The 17,346-nt window shown below is 35.0% G+C and overlaps 1 protein-coding gene across 1 annotated transcript in view; it reads left to right on the top strand.

Moving 5' to 3' along the window:
• NAA15 (N-alpha-acetyltransferase 15, NatA auxiliary subunit) overlaps positions 1–17,346 on the top strand; it is a 40,610-nt gene that overhangs the window by 7,945 nt on the left and 15,319 nt on the right. Inside the window, exons 3-12 of the mRNA XM_026698054.2 lie at positions 937–1,041; positions 4,885–5,042; positions 7,396–7,530; positions 8,036–8,189; positions 10,062–10,181; positions 12,937–13,032; positions 13,304–13,410; positions 15,817–15,889; positions 16,437–16,606; positions 16,999–17,151. Of these exons, the coding sequence (XP_026553839.1) occupies positions 937–1,041; positions 4,885–5,042; positions 7,396–7,530; positions 8,036–8,189; positions 10,062–10,181; positions 12,937–13,032; positions 13,304–13,410; positions 15,817–15,889; positions 16,437–16,606; positions 16,999–17,151 (1,271 nt within the window). The remainder of the gene's footprint in view (positions 1–936; positions 1,042–4,884; positions 5,043–7,395; positions 7,531–8,035; positions 8,190–10,061; positions 10,182–12,936; positions 13,033–13,303; positions 13,411–15,816; positions 15,890–16,436; positions 16,607–16,998; positions 17,152–17,346) is intronic.

Raw genomic sequence — 17,346 nt, 5'->3', positions numbered from 1 at the left:
TGATATAACACTACTATTACATTTTATCCTGAAAGTTCAGCAATCATAAACAATATTTTAATATATCTATACTGTCACTGAATAAAAAGAAATAAAATTAAATAAATAGAGTGTAGCCATATGCACAACCACCATTGTATATCACCCATCAACACCCACCTAAATATAAATGTAGGGGTTGATGTGTGGCATAATCATAAATATAAATGTTAGATTAATTTTAAAAGCTTATCTGATTTTGAGGAAGGACAAAAAGCAGTTGGTTACTTTTAAGTGTATAAATTCCAAACACGCAACTGTGCTATAGAAGATAGTGTTACAAATAAAAGTATTTGATTATTGATTTTAAATAATCCTGTAGGGCAGGTGGAGAATCGATTTGCTTATTCATGCATTGATTTCCTAAAGCCAATTGAGTTCAACATATCATTATTTACAAAGGATAAATCATTTAATAATAATGTTTTTCTTCCCTAGTTCAGCTTTCCTTTTAGAAAAAAGAAAATAACTTGAAGAACAAATCAAAAATAGCTTCTATAAGAAGAGATTTGACCTGCAGGTCCTGCACATACAAATATGTTAAGTTCAATTCATAATTGCAGGTCAGGTGTAAAAGAAGAAATGTAATTTAGATTTGTAATATACTTTAATAAAATATGGTATTTGTGTTTAGTGATTTGATATGTATTCTTACTGTGATATCATCAATTTAATTGGTGATGCATAAGGTTTAAGTAGGTCTGTTTAAAAATAATTTATACAAGTTGAAAACATTTTCTAAAGAAGATTTTGTTTTGAGCAAAGGAAATGAAGTCTTTTATTTCCTACTTACACATCAAATAGATATTTAACAGACAGCTTAAACGTTAGAATCTGCTGATAGTGATTTCTAAATAGAAAGTATATTTATCATTTATCTTTATGCTTTTGTTTTAGAAACCTTGGCTATGAAAGGACTGACGTTAAACTGCTTAGGTAAAAAAGAGGAGGCATATGAACTGGTTCGAAGGGGTCTAAGAAATGATTTGAAGAGTCATGTCTGTATCCTTTTCAAATTACAGATTAAATTTGCAAAAGAAAATATGCAAATACAACTGCTACTTAACTATTCTTCTTACATTGAAGAATTAAAATACTTGTATTCTTCTAGAATAGCAAAAGTGATTGTTGGGTGCTGCTAGATCACACTGACGGCGACCATAACATTATTGTAAATGGGAAAACAAGCAAATGGAGAGATCATAATCCTAGTGCTCATAATCCTAGTTCTGGACAATTACTTCCTTTAATTTGCCATTACAGGTAGTTCTCAATTTTCAACCATATTGGGACCAGAACTATCATTGCTAAGTAACACAGTTATTAAATGAGTTATGTCCCATTTTTCAACCTTTTGGCCGCACTTATTAAATGAATGTGGCTTCCCCCAATGACTTGTTTGTTGCGTGCGCGCGCGCGCGCACACACACACACATTAGAAAGGTTGTAAATGGCAATTATGTGACCCTGGGAACACTGCTACCATTGTAAATACATACCAGTTGCCAAGTTCCCAAATGTTGATTGCAGGACTACTGGGATGCTGCAATGGTTATATGTACAAGTTCCAGTTGTAAATCACTTTTTTCAGCATTGCCATAATTTTGAACAATCTTTAAGTGGTTGTAATTTAAGGACTACCTGTACTTTTTCCTTCAAAGGAAAAAAAAAACCTCAGTTAGTACATGCAGACATAGTTTAAAAGATACAGAAAAGTTCTGTTAAAAAGCAAATTCATGTGCTGGTAAATTTGATTATCAGACATGATTCTTGGTGGCTATAAATGTTCTACAAATAGATATGTTCTAAATGGTGTTGAAGAAATATCTGGTAATTTTTGTTTAAAATAGAAGTCATTTTTCTTGAATTTTTCATGTAATGTTTTTTCTTCTGATCTTTTCTAGTACCCTCTTTTACTCATGCATAAAATCTTGAATCCTTTTGAATAATTTTCTTTGCATCCCAAATTATTGTTGATGACAAACATTTCCTTCTTGCTTTACAATTCCTGTCTCTTCAGGATCCTAAGACAGTTCCATGGAGTAGGATTTTACCTATTCCAAATCTTACTGTTTCTCATTTGCCACCTGATGGTGTAGACTGCCTAGACCAGGGTGTCAAACTCAATTTCATTGAGGGCCGCATCAGAGTTGTATTTGACCCCAGGGGACCATGGGGGGGTGGTTGGGCGTGGTCATGGTGGGCATTTGACACAGGCTCAAGATGAATTTTTCCCCCTTTCTTTCCACAGTTCTCTACTACAACCATTTTCCTATCTCTCCTACCAAATATTACTGGCAAACATTTATTACTTATTCTTCATACTCCACAACTTTTTATTCCTAAATTTATACCCCATTGTTTAATAGTAAACTGCTTTTATAGGCAGAAAAGCTATACTATTGTATTTTTATTATACAACTAATAAAATGCAATAATATAAAAATACAGTTAGCATAGATAACATGATAATACAAGAGCTAACAGCAGAGGTAAATTTCCAGGATAGTAAATAGAAATGGCTGTCAATTTTAGATAGTTGGTTGTAGATTAAATGGACCAACAGTATGTAAAATCTGGCATTAAACTGTAGTATTAACATAGGATGTTGTTGTTTTCTGTGCAAATCAGGCACTTACTTGAGACCACATAATTGTAATCCAGTCCTGTAGGATTCTGCCGGCTGAAAATGTTCTTGGCTGGCAGTGCTGCTGGAGTATGGGGAAGCCAGAAACAGACTGTGCGGGGCCTCAGTGGGGTTCATTTTTGTCTGGCAGACTGCTGCTGGAAGCTGAAAATGGGCTGGGGGGGGTGCACATGCCCTTCCCCCCAATGGCCCGTTTTGGCTGCGAGATACACCACGGGCCAGTTCTTTGATATTTCCAGGCTGGCCCCACAGACCAGATTTAAGTACCCCACAGGCCAGATCTGGCCCATGGGCCTTGAGTTGACACCCCTGGCCTAGACTCAAGACAAACACAAAAGTTCTGCAACCTGGATAGGTGGTTTCTTTATATCTCTATATTAATAATTATCTCTCTAAGGATTGGGAAAGATTTTATTTTATAAAAAGGAATATATATATATATATATATATATATATATATATATATATATATATATATATATATATATGTAAAAATATGTCAGTGTTTCCTATGTTCTATTGCTATTTCTATACTATTACTATGATAATTATTACAATACACAATTACTTTTTAATTGCTATTATCAAAATGTTTGCATGCTATTGCTATTTCATTATTACTATAACCTATTACTCTATTACAATTACCCTATATGCTATGCTCTATGCTCCTCTTGTTATGCATCAACATATAATAACATAATGATCTAAGTGCTGGAGCCCACTGTAACTACATAGCCAAAAAGGCATTAAGAGTTGTTAACCTAATCCTACGTAGCTTTTTCTCTGGTAATATGACACTACTAACTAGAGCATACAAAACATTTGCTAGACCAATACTCGAATACAGCTCATCAGTCTGGAACCCACATTACGTATCTGATATTAGCACAGTTGAGAAAGTCCAGAAATATTTCACAAGAAGAGTTTTCCACTCCTCTACTCGTAGAATACCTTATGCCACTAGACTTGAAATTCTAGACCTAGAAAGCCTTAAATTACGCCGTCTTCGGTCTGATCTAAGTATGGTATATAAAATCATATATTGCAATGACTTACCCGTCAATGAATACTTCAGCTTCAGCCATAACAACACAAGAGCACACAATAGATACAAACTCAAGGTTAACTGCACCAAACTTGATTGCAGGAAATACGACTTCAGCAACAGAGTGATCAATGTCTGGAATACTCTACCTGACTCTGTAGTTTCTTCTCCAAACCCCAAAAACTTGAACCTTAGACTGTCTACTATTGACCTCACCCCTTTCTTAAGAGGTCTGTAGGGGGCGTGCATAGGCGCACAAACGTGCCTACCATCCCTGTCCTATTGTTTCTTTATTTTTCTTATATGTACCCATTTCATGTATTCATAACTATGTTTTTACTTATACCTATTATCTTGTAAGCGATTGACAAATCAAAATAAATAAATCTGCTGTATTTTGCTTTGGAAAAAGTTCGGAGAAGAGCAACTAAGGTGACCAAAGGCCTGGAAACTAAAACATGAAGAACAGTTGCAGGATTTGGGTTTGGCTAGTCTAGAGAAAAGAAGAACTAGAGGTGACATGATAGCAGCATTCCAATATTTGAGGGGCTGCCACAAAGAAGTGGGGCTCAAACTATTTTCCAAAGCACCAGAGGGCAGAGCAAGAAATATGGTTGGAAACTAATCAAAGAGAGAAGCAACCTGGAATTAGGAAGAAACTTCCTAACGGTGAGAACAATTAACCAATGGAACAGCCTGCCTTCAGAAATTGTGGGCATTTCATCACTGGAGGTTTTTAAGAAGAGACTCGACAGCCCCTTGTCTGAAATGGTATAGGGTCTCCTGCTTGAGCAGGGAGGTGAACTAAAAGACCTCCAAGGCCGCTTCCAGCTCCGATTCAGTTCGATTACTTCTGTTTGCTGGTAGGTGCAGAGCTCCAAAATACTCACCTCCTCCATTGTGTTCCTGTTCTCCCTCTCCCCGTATTTTAATCAAGTTTACAGCTTTATTGGCAGTATTGCTCTACTGATGCTAGAGTGGAGTATCAAATGGGAGGGGAAGAAGATAGTACCGTGTCTTGCTATTTTGCTAAGCAGATGGCTTTTCCATGGAGAGATGATTTGTTATATTGTTTTTTGTTTTTGCTGGAAATGAGTTCAATCACATCTTGTAATTTCTTCAGAATGTAAGTCCTTAACTGAGCTTCCAGGCTGGCATGTCTATGGTCTTCTTCAAAGATCAGACAAGAAATATGATGAAGCCATCAAATGTTACAGAAATGCACTGAAATGGGATAAGGACAACCTCCAAATCTTGAGGGACCTTTCACTGCTACAAATTCAAATGAGGGATCTAGAAGGTTACAGGGTGAGTGAAGAGTAAGCTTCGAGAACGTTTTATAGGTTTCATAATAAATGGCTTTTCTAATTTGTTTACTTACTCATCCACTCATCCAGCAATCATATTTATCTCACAGGATTGTGACTGTTATTTAAATAAGATGCAAGGAAATTTTAAAAGAATTATTGATTCAGTAGGACAAAGGGGGACCCTGTTACGGCATCCAGAATAAGATTTGATTATATAAATGTATGCATAATTTAGAACCTGTAAAAACAAAACAAAACAACTTTGACAAAAATGCTTCTTTATTTTCTGCTGCTCCACTAAAGGAGGATATGTTCTGATTCCAGAGAATAATTTGACAAGGGCTCTGATTGTTATACATGTAACATAACAACTGGTTGCTTAATGACCTTCAAAATTACAATGGACTTCAAAAAAGCTATTTACAGTTCATACTCAAAGTTACAGTTGCTGCACACACATGTCATGTAATCAATTTTTGTGTTGGCAACCGGCTCACATTCTTGAATGGTTTCAGCATCCTGCAATTTGTGACATTTTCCGGCAGAAAAGGGTGTTTTTTAAAATACCACCCACTTAACAAATGCAATGACTTAAGACCAAAGTCCTGGGCTCAATTATGATCGTAAATCAAGCAATCCTTGCACAGGTAGTCCTCAGCCTGAACCATTATTTCAAAAGTTGTTCAAAATTATGATGGTGCTGAAAGAATTGTGGCTATTATTGATTTTTGGAGTTTTGGCTATGCTAGCACCCAGCAATTACATGATTGTGATCTGGATATTTGACAACTGGTTTACACTAACAACAGTTGCAGCACCCTGTAATCAGTTGATTGGCACTTGCAACCTTCCCTGTTGGCTTCTCCAGAAAATCAGTGGGAAGCCAGCAGGAAAAGTTGCAATGCATTGGAGTAAATCTCTTCCACCACATACCTTGCCCAAGCTCCTCTGAACTCAGGCCAGCCACTCCTGCACCCCATGCCTCTCTCACATCTCTTCCTGACCCATGCTTCTTACATATCCCCTTGCACTCTCCCCCCAACTCTCCCTTGCATTTTCGCACACTATTAACTCTCTTCAACCTATCCTTGCACCGACACTCCCCCCCCTTGTAGTAGTAGCCACCTACCTACCTATATGCTTGTTATCCACCTGGAAATTGCATTTCCTGCCAGCTTTCCCACTGACATTGTGGGAGGCCAACAGGAAGTTACTTCACTTTACAACCATGGGATTTGATTAATGATGATAACCGAGACTGAAGGGATTGTCATCACTAAGTGATGCAGTCACCTTCAGGGCCTCATTGTTTAGCATAGGAAATCCCAGTCCCAATTGCTCTTGTAAGTCAAAGACCACCTTTAATCATTGTAGAGACTGTATGCATTAGTTATCTTTTATATGCAAATGGGGATCTTATTTTATCAAAAAATAAGTAGCTCTAACAAGATCCTCTTCCCAAATCTACAAAGATTTCCATATACAAAATCATAAATACGTGTTCATTGGAGGATAGATACTACAGCAATAGAAATGTAACTTCACTTTCAAATATCTAGTACTTCTAAATATCTAGTATGTTACTTCACAAAAGTTAACATACAATATATACCATTTTAAAAGAAAGCTTTATTCCCTTATTCTCTTGTCTTTTTGTAATTCCAAATTTTTGAATGCTGATTCTTGTTTGTGACTCAGGTCCTGAATTCAGTTGACTTAACTTTTGGTTTATCTGTCATAATCTGCTGTTTTCCACATCACAAAATCTGGATGCAAAATGGCTCTCTGCCTTGTCAAAAAAGTAAATCAAAACATTTTATCCATTTTCTGACATTAAAATATTGAAACATAATTACAGGTGGTCCTCAACTTATTACCACAATTGAGCTTGAGATTTCCGTTGTTAAATGAGACCCATTCTACAACTTTTCTTGCCACAGTGGTTAAGTGAATCACTGCAGTTATTAAATTAGTAACCCAATTGTTAAATGAATCTGGCTTCCCCATTGACTTTGCTCGTCAGAAGGTCACTAAAGAGGATCATGGGACCTTGGGACACTGCAACTATCATAAATATGAACCAGTTACCAAGCATCTGAAACTTGGTCATGGGGATGCTGCAAAGGTTGTAATTGTGAAAAACGATCATAAGTCACATGCTTTAGGACCATTATAACTTTGAATGGTCACTAAACGAACGTAAGTTGGAGACTACCTGTAGTGAAATTAGAAGGTTGTTTTTTAATAAATACAACTTGTTAAACAACAGCAGGATGGGATTTCTGCTAGATACAGTGGAATTCAGTACAGAAGGCTAGAACATGAATTTGATTCTTATTATTGTTATACAGGAAACTAGGTATCAGTTACTTCAGCTTAGACCTGCACAAAGAGCATCGTGGATTGGCTATGCTATAGCTTATCATCTGCTGGAAGACTATGAAATGGCAGCAAAGATTTTGGAGGAATTTAGGAAGACCCAGCAGGTATTACATAGATTTATATGTAAGTCAATGAGTTTTGACCAAAACTGTAAATTTGTTGTTTTACTTTTACAGAAATTTGTATATTTCCAAGTACTGTAGGCACCTGAAATCAAATAAACAGTTCTTATCTAGGAATGTTGAATGTAACTTGGGCTTTATTAACACATCTGCATATCTGCAGAAAGTGAAGGATGGTGTCAGATGCTTTTACTTTATCAGTTCCCATTTAGAAAGAAGCAGGACTGTTGTGTGGATGGGGATCAGATCTGGCACAGCTCACATACATGTTAAACATAATATAGATATCCCCCATTGGATTGAACTTAATTTGTGAATTAATTTGTTATTTGTGTTACTGAAATTAAAAATGTGAGCAGTACTGAAGAACTGAAGATGCTTCTTGGATGAGAAGCAAAACATGTTCAAGGAAAAACAAAGTCCAGTTGCTTTTTGAAAAAAAGCACCTTTGGAATATGAGTAGTACGATTTTTTCTTCCCTTTGTAGACCTCTCCTGATAAAGTAGACTATGAGTATAGCGAGTTGCTATTGTATCAAAATCAAGTTCTCCGAGAAGCAGGACTTTATAAAGAAGCTTTGGATCATCTTGGAACCTATGAAAAGCAAATCTGTGACAAGTTAGCTGTTGAAGAAACTAAAGGTAACTGCTATTCAAATTCTCTTGCATCTAAATCTCTTTACAAATAAAAATGTTTTTGTGGTATGATTGATTTAAATGTCTGAGGAATAAAATCACTGCCAATTCTCCGTATAATCAGTGCTACTGATATGATTATATGTTGGTCCATATTTGAAATAATTGTTCTGGCAAATTATTAATAGTTTGATAACTAGAAAGAATGAGGCTGGCAAGCACCTTTCTCAAATTTAAATATAATATAAAGTAGTTCATATCTGAGTAATATTTTCCTAAGTAATATTTCATCTGTATGTATTCTGAAAATTGAACAGGACATTATCCTTCAATTTGATTTACCAATCAATTAATTTTCTTATTTCCTAACCTCCATACCGCCAGTATTCTCCTTGTATTCCTGGTACATATTAAAAGGAACAAGCATGTTTGGTTACATGCTTTTAACATGACTTTCGCTAATTTGTCCAAAATTGATTTTCCCCCCTTAATAGTTGCTATAGCTGTGGAAGAATTGAATAAAACTCTTATATTTATTTAATATAAATTTATATAGAACTAGTGTTCTTCAAAATGTATAGTGTTTCCTTTTTATCAGGGTACACTCAGAGTTCCTCAAAAATTGCTACCAAGTTGTAATTTGTAAAGTGACAGAAATAGGAAATTATAATCAATAATTAAGTTCAGTTTTGTCTTAGCTCTGGTCACGCCACAGCAAGTCATTTGATTTGGATGACAAACTAAACTTAAGTGTGCTTCTCAGACCAATAAATTGTGCTTTTTTATTATTGACTAGATCAAGGTTTACTAGACCATTGGTAGTTTTTGCTCTTCTGATAGTATTTCATGAAGATACCAGGTAGAAGTGCCAAACTTTCAGTGAATGAAGTGTTCCAGAGAATTTCAGAACATTCTGTTTTGTCTCTGGACCACACATTTCTGGCTGTTTTGATTTAAGAAGGGTGGTCTAGGTTTTTGGCAGCATATTGAAACAACCTCCAGAACAGAGTTCAGAATGGCCTGGAGGAAAAATGAAACATTCTGGAATTCTTTAGCACATTATTTTATCAAAAGAGTTAAATTTGGGGCACGTTTAGTCTATTGTATACAGTTACATAAGAAAAAGAAATCGATGAAAATTCTCTTGTTCCTATTTTATATGGCGAATATCCTCCGAGCAGAGGTCTGATCAGCCAAATTATACAAATTAAACTTACCTTTATTAAACTAGATACCATGGTGAATGTAAAACTGGAAAACATCCCAGCTACTATATGATAACTTTGGGAAAGTTCAGTGAAACATTAACCATTAAACTGGTTTTGAATTTTTAAAAAGAAAAACACTGATGCTTATTCGTTAGATTTTTTTTTTTCTGTTTCATTCAAGAGCTCAAGGTAGCATACATAATGCTTTCTTTCCCTATTTTATCATACAGCAACAATCCTGTGATATAGGTTATATGGAAAGAGAATGACCAGCCCAGTGACAGAATGAGATTCATGGCTGAGGGTAGACTTGATCTTGGCTCATTTAAATCATTAGACTGCACAGGCTTTCATACTGGCTTAAATGCTGTGAATTGTAAGAATTATAAGAAAAAATATTATCCATTAATGAATTAATGTATCTTATATATTCTATTAATATATAAAACAGTGTTTCAGCAAGTGCATTAACCTACTCTTTTTACTGTTTTGTCTAAATGTCTTCTTGGATTCCTACTTGTGTCTAAAGCAAGTAAGCTTTGTATGTAAAGTTAGCCTTTTTCTTTCATAAATAATTACTTGGTAGAAATGGAAATTAGAACATTGATTTCATTGGTAAATGTAAACAATACCCTATCGTGGTTGATTGATAACTCTGCATTTTTAACAGGAGAACTTCTGTTACAACTCTGCAGGCTGGAAGAGGCAGCTGAGATTTATAGAGGATTGCAAGAAAGAAATCCTGAAAATTGGGCTTATTATAAAGGTTTAGAAAAAGCACTTAAACCAGGTAATGATAAGCTTTAGTTTATATAGGTGTGAGTAGATCCACATTTTTATATCTAAAAAATTAAGAATAAATAAAAATAAGGGAAATGTGTTATCTTTTCACAATTTGAAAAATTATATAGTTTAAAAAAATATTGACTATAATGGATGAGGTTCATATGAATTGGAATACGTATTTACCTGTTTCCTGGGAGTATGATAGTGCAGATTCTTACAGAGTGTGATCTGGAAAAAGATATTGCTCTTTTTATGATGAAAAGTTTGTTATCATATTGATGTATTCTTGTTGTTTTTATTGTTTATTTTATTCTGTTATTTTACTTTTGTTTACACATTTTTCATTTCTTCCTTTTTATTGTTGTAAGATGTCTAAAGTAGTTCCATAGGAAGATAGATGGCAAATAAATTTTAAAAAGAAGTGCAGTTGTATGTGCTCTTCTGCATTCCAAAGTGCAAAGCTTGACATAAAATTAATGTCAGCTATTTATTTTAAGGATGGATTGGCTAATCCTGATAAACAGCAATGAAAACAAGCTTCAAACTTACGTGTTACTTTTTTACTTATCAAGAGTTGAGTTTGAATCAAAGGTTATTCTAGTTGGAAAATACTTCATTAAAAATATCACTATTAGGGATATGGCAGAAAACCTGAGAATACTGTTAAAGGCTGCACCTTAGAGCCACTTCAGGGTGCCATGAGGACCACATCCTCTAGAAGTATTGTACATGGAGGTGTTTCTATAAAGCAGTTTATAGTTAGTCCTGCATAAGAGTCAGGGTAAGATGTTGAAGAGGCAGAGGTTTTTAAGCCTCATGTCATCTCATCTGCTAATTAAAGGTGGAGTGATGGGAAATCATAGCCAAAGTGAATGTTGGTTTCCATCCTAGCAAATATACCCAGAATGATTCAAGGATGGTATTAAGTTTCATACTGGTCTCAGCTGAGTATGTTAGTTCTACAGATGTTTAACTTGTTCAAGATTTAGTTTACTGACATAAGGTAAACCATATCTCAAGGATAATTCTGCTGGATTACTGTTTATTTAGACAAAGATGAAACTATATAGCTATAGAAGATTTGCTCCCGATTTGTTTTGTGTCCTCAAAATTAAATTAGAGGGATTTTCTGTGCCTTTCCAAAGCAGAATGCCTTGGGATGCAGATGATCTTTGTTTTCGGAACAGTTCTCTCTAGCTCAGAAACCCTGGGTTCTTACCTCACCCAGCTTCATTCCTTGCAAGTAGTAAGATACCAAGAATTCCTGACAGTTTTCTCTGCTTTGATGCTGGACTGAAACATTCCATGTAAACATATCTTTTTAAAAGTTTTTAAATGACATGTTACATCGTTCATTTTTGGAAACAATCAACTGTGACAGTGATACCGGGAAATACATTTGGTCAAAACAAATGAGATAAAAAATATTTAGGAATATTTCCCCTTCCAGCAGCTATGCCATCTCTCAGGCCTTGGACAGTGGTTAGCTCCATCAATGAAACTGTTCTTTTTCTGCTATAATAACAGCAGAATCCAAAATAAAACAGACCAATCATGACTTGTTTTGATTGTGGATAAAAAAACTAATAAGTAATTTACCTTTAGACCAAATCTATTATTGTAAAGCAAATTCCTTGATGTATGCTCTTCCTTTATGTTATATGTTTTACTTTATATACATTGCATTTAATTCTTAAGAAAAGGCAAATAATTATAATGCCTTTAACATTAAAAATTTGAAACTGTAATGAATACTAATAGAATATCCACTTTTTTGTTTCTTTTATCTACATTTATTACTCCAAGGCACAGAATAGAATATTAAGAACCTAAGCATATTGTAAAAATATTGAATCAGAATAACATATTGTATTAAAAATGAGAAGATGGAATAATATATGGTTTATATGGTTAGATTTAATAATCTGTATGCATTCAGAAGCACTTACAAAGCTATCCAAAAGGTGCTTCTGGATTGAAAGGATTTGCTGATGACAACACCTTTGCCTGGGACGCCTGTTTGCCAAAAGCATGGGTGTCAAACTTGATCGCGTCTCGTGATGTATTGCAGTCTTTTTTGCCTTTGCTCAGCTGGGATGGGCGTTGCCTAGGCATGATGCATCCAGCCCACGGGCCACCAGTTTGACAAGCCTGGGCAAAAGTAATGTAGTCTTCAAGGGGGCTCCTTTCATGTCTCTCGGATAAAAGATTGAGATAGTTCTCTATTAACATTTTATGGAGATATTTTTAGTTTTTACAAATGTCATTCATCTCTGCAAATGTCAATATACTTTTGGTTGAACTTTATCATATCTTTTGGTTGTTAGATGTATATCTGTATAAACATGATTTTGAAAAAGAAAGAAAGCTAGCTTGACTTGTGTAAAAGAGTAGGGGATATAGGAAAACTAGAGTGACAAGCCAGTGAAAGGTAGACAGGTGGCATGTCTGTGATCAATACAATGTTTTGCTTATTATGATTTTGCTGTGACAATTCAAATTCATAGGCTCCAGCTTTTAAAATTTTACTGATAATTTGGCCCGAGAAGCTGCTGTTTAAGAAAACATAATGATCCTTTTGCCAAAGTCCTAGTCATACTGAAGGGTACTCTAGAATTGTCAGTTTGATATTTAGCAAAATTAATTATGTTTTGATTCTATAGCTTCTGTTATATTTTAAAATCTGTGGCAGTTAATGTAAGATTTGATTGGCAGCTTAGGTTGGATGTGAGTATAACAACATGATTTTGTTATCCTAGCTAATATGTTAGAGAGGTTCAAAATCTATGAAGAAGCCTGGACTAAATACCCAAGGGGACTAGTTCCAAGACGACTGCCATTAAACTTTTTATTGGGTAAGTTTCGTTTGGATACTTCAATCTATCTGTAAAAGAGACTGAGAGGATTATTTTGGTATTATTATATTTTATCATTATCTTCATTTGTAAAATGTCAGAAATGTTCTATTTAGCCTGACATAGACATTATAAGGTATCAGACCAGGTATAGAATAGAATTCTAATTCAATACATCTAATTATTACTGTTTATCATTGGAGAAGAGCATAGCATTTGTTTGGCTTGAAACAACATGCTTGTAGCAGAATTCACATGTATTTTTCTTTAGGTGACAAGTTCAGGGAGTGTTTGGACAAATTTCTGAGGATGAATTTCAGCAAAGGCTGCCCGCCAGTTTTCAATACATTACGGTCACTATACAAGGATAAAGAAAAGGTTTGTGCGTGTATTTTAATGATTTGGACTGTTTCCTAATACAATTTTCAACCCAACAGTATGACCACTGTAATTATTTTTGTTATAAAAAAATCATGTAATGGGCCAGTGAGTATTTCTGCATATCAGTTTATAGTTTTGCCCTTTATAAATGTTTTCAGAGATCCAAATATGGGAATACATTTCATTCAGATGAAGATGGCTATGCATAGGCATGAATAGATCTTTGGAGTTCTGGAATTTGTCCTAAGCAGGAATCTCTTTGTTATTTGAGCTTCACCAGAGGATGTTAAAGTAGCTGTCTACAGATTCCAAGTTTGAATTAAGAAACATATTTTATGTATTTGCATTATGAAAAGCCTGAGAGATAACTGTGTTCTAATTTAACCCTAACTTAGCATTTATGGGGAAGTACGAAATGAGACCTGTATATTTTTGTGGAACAAACAGTTGATTCTCTATGAAAAAAAAATATTTTTCAAAATTGAGAGGCAGGAGGGTGCTTTTCCAGAGCTATAAACATGACCGATACCATGTCAAAACTTTTCTGATAGAACTAAGTTACCTTAAAAGATAATTAATAAAGTACAAAATAATTTTCTGTTACGTATTTGTAGAAAAAAATGATCAACACTCAAAGTTGCATATGTCAATATTATCATAAAAGCAGTTTTTTTAAAAACGTGAGTTTAGACAAGAGAAGATGAAAACAAGGCTAATTCAAATCTGCTAACTTAAGTATGATAAAATGTGACCCTCCAGTAAATAATACCATAGTCTTCATTTAGCAAATGGGCCAGATCGTGACTTTTTTCAAATCCAGTATAAGAAATGGCAATCTATTTTCTAACAGATGCATGCATATAGGACAACAAAAGCTTTTCAGTATGATTAAGGTCTGGTCAGTTTCAGCAGCTGCCTGTTGGTTTTAATAAACTAATTAAGGACCAGAGCTGAACTTCTTAACTTGGGGTTAGCACATTAAGGATGCTCAAAAGAGGTAGTTTATTTCTGCCTTGCTAGAGGGCAGAAAAAGAGGCAGAAAATACTCAGGCACAGGACATTGCAAGAAACAACTCACCAGGCTCAAGGTTGACTCAGCCTTCCATTCTTCCAAGGTGGATAAAATGAAGACCCAACATTGTTGGGGGGCAATATGCTGTCTCTGTAAACCACTTAGGGCTTTAAAGCACTGTAAAGTGGTACATAAGTCTAAGTGCTATTGCTATTGCTATCTGAATGAGACTACAGCAATTTAGTCATCTTCACACTATCTCTGTATCTGTCAGTCACACTTTTGCTTAATGACTGAAATGTTGGAACACTTTGCAAGTCACTAAACAAGAATTAGCCTGCAGTGTTTGACAGACCTGAGATAAATAGATGAATGACTGGATAGACAGAGAGACAAGATATAAACAGATTGTAGAATATAGATTTTGAGACCTGCGTGGCTGCAGTTTCACTGGTGTGAGCCAAACAAGGTAGTGAGGAAAAAGGAGAAAACCCCCCAGCTCAGTTGTGGTCTTGAAAGGCAGCTGCCAGGATGCCTGTGGGATTGACCTGGCTACTAGCCAGGATTTTGTGGGTGAATTCTGAATGACAAGTGATGTTGGCAGACTGGGGTATATAGGTATGGGGAACTAGAGCTTGGGAGAACACCTATCTTCTCAGTTGCTGGTGAATGTGCTCCAGAATAACCCAAAACTGAACAGAGAGAAGGTGAGGAATGAAGAGTAAAAGTTTGTTGCTGGAGTGGAAAGAGATGCTGGAGAAGAAATGGAGGATGGAGTGAGGTGAACAGGACAAATGTCAGTTCCAGTTTGATGCAAGAAGACTAAGAGGGACAAACTCCACCCAAGATTTCAGATCATGAAAGGCTGGAGAGGAGAGAAAGGGAAATTGGCGGTCAGAATAGTTACCCTGATATTGGGCGAACACTGGGTAGAAGACTGTTCTTCCTGTAACGCAGAAGCAGATGGTGATTCAGTTGAGCTTGAAAGAGAATCAAGCAATGATGAGCACATTCCAGCAATCCCAGCCCTTTTGTTTCCTTTCTATCTCTTATCAAACCTAAAAAGGGAGGAGGGAACATAAAGAAAAGGAAGCAGGAGAAGTAGAGTGGGGAAATTTGCTGGTAGGGAGCATAGGAAGTAACATTATTCATCCTGTTGTAAATATCTTCTGTATATAGTAAAGAAAGAATGAAAAGTTCTCAGTCGTGTGTGCTAATGTGTCGATTGCCAGCTTTACTTAATAAACTGCTGGTCCAAAAATGAACCCCATCACATTCTGTCACAGATACATCATTAACAATCATAATTGTTTTTAGATTTGTAATGAAGAAAGAATGCATTTGTTCTACAGTCCATTGAACTAAAATGTATATGTTTTTTTACACATAAGGTGGCAATCATAGAGGAACTGGTGGTAGGTTATGAAACTTCTCTGAAAAGTTACAGGCTGTTTAACCCAAATGGTAAGTACTATGGCATTTCAATATTCTTATTGACAGTATTCATGAAGAAAACACTCATGCTGATTTGGATCATCAAGCAGTTTTTGCAGTTATAATGTGTAATGTTTAATTTCCCTATTTCCATTACTTATTCCTATAAGCTGCAGATATATTCAGGGTCAGGATTAAATGTAGGGTATGTTCCATCTGGTATCCTTGTATAAGATGGTTGGGACAAGTTGGGATTATCAATATTATTTTAGCAGTAGATGAACTAATCACTCAGATGGTCCTATCTGGTCTCCGTTTTCATTTTAGTGTAATAGCTGCAGCCTTGAAACGCTTTCCCAAATTATATTAAAATAAGTTTTAATATATACTTTTCATGAAATATAAAATCAATAGAAATATACAGCACATTTTCCATGAAACATTCTTAAAAGAGAAAATAGAATATGTCTTGTTTAGTTAACTTTATGTAATCACCTCATGATTTTATTAGTGATCACAAGCAATATTAGTTATACAGCTAAGTTTAAAAAAAAACTGCAATATTTTGTCCAAATAGATGATGGTAAAGAAGAACCTCCAACTACTTTACTCTGGGTCCAATACTACTTGGCACAGCATTATGACAAAATTGGGCAGCCATCCATAGCTCTAGACTATATAAATGCTGCAATAGAAAGCACACCTACCTTGATAGAACTGTTCCTTGTGAAAGCTAAAATCTATAAGGTAAATGTTCATTGTGTTGGAAATCAGCTACCTTTGTGGACATATTAACCAGATGTATACTATATTTTTCTTTTGTTTTAAACTTTACATTTTAGAGAACTCAAACAATATTTGTGAAGAATTACAAAATTATAAAGAAAATATTTCTAAAATTATATAGGTTATAATTTAAGTATATTTGCTAGGGAGTAAACCATGTTAAACTATAGGCCTTGCTTCTTAGTGAATATATTTTATGCTTCCATGGTTAATTTTTGAAAGAATAATTTATGGGGCAACATAATATTGCCACTATCTTTTTTATCCTGACATTTTTATAACATATCAAAAAATGATATGCCAAACTGCAGTTAATGTTATATATCTAACTTGTTTTTCTCCTGTCATTTAAGCATGCTGGAAATATAAAAGAAGCTGCAAGGTGGATGGATGAGGCTCAGGCACTGGACACCGCAGATAGATTTATCAACTCCAAATGTGCAAAGTACATGTTAAAAGCTAGCTTGATAAAAGAAGCTGAAGAAATGTGTTCTAAATTTACAAGGGTTTGTTCAGCTCATTTTTTTTTTTACTTTTATACGTGGCAATTAGAGTGTCAACCATTACAATGTGCAATACTGTGCATTGTTGTCTTTTAAAATATTTTTTGGATGCTAAAACCTGATATAAACATGAAAAGGACTGTTCTAGTGTGTTATTTTATTTTTAAATTAGAGCTATTTAGTTTCAATGTCTATTTC

The sequence above is a fragment of the Pseudonaja textilis genome, chromosome 6, assembly GCF_049901715.1.
Source record: "Pseudonaja textilis isolate UNSWEBS1 chromosome 6, rPseTex1.2, whole genome shotgun sequence".
Taxonomy (NCBI): domain Eukaryota; kingdom Metazoa; phylum Chordata; class Lepidosauria; order Squamata; family Elapidae; genus Pseudonaja; species Pseudonaja textilis.
Note: the sequence above shows the minus strand (reverse complement) of the source record. Positions and strands in the feature narration are given on the sequence as shown.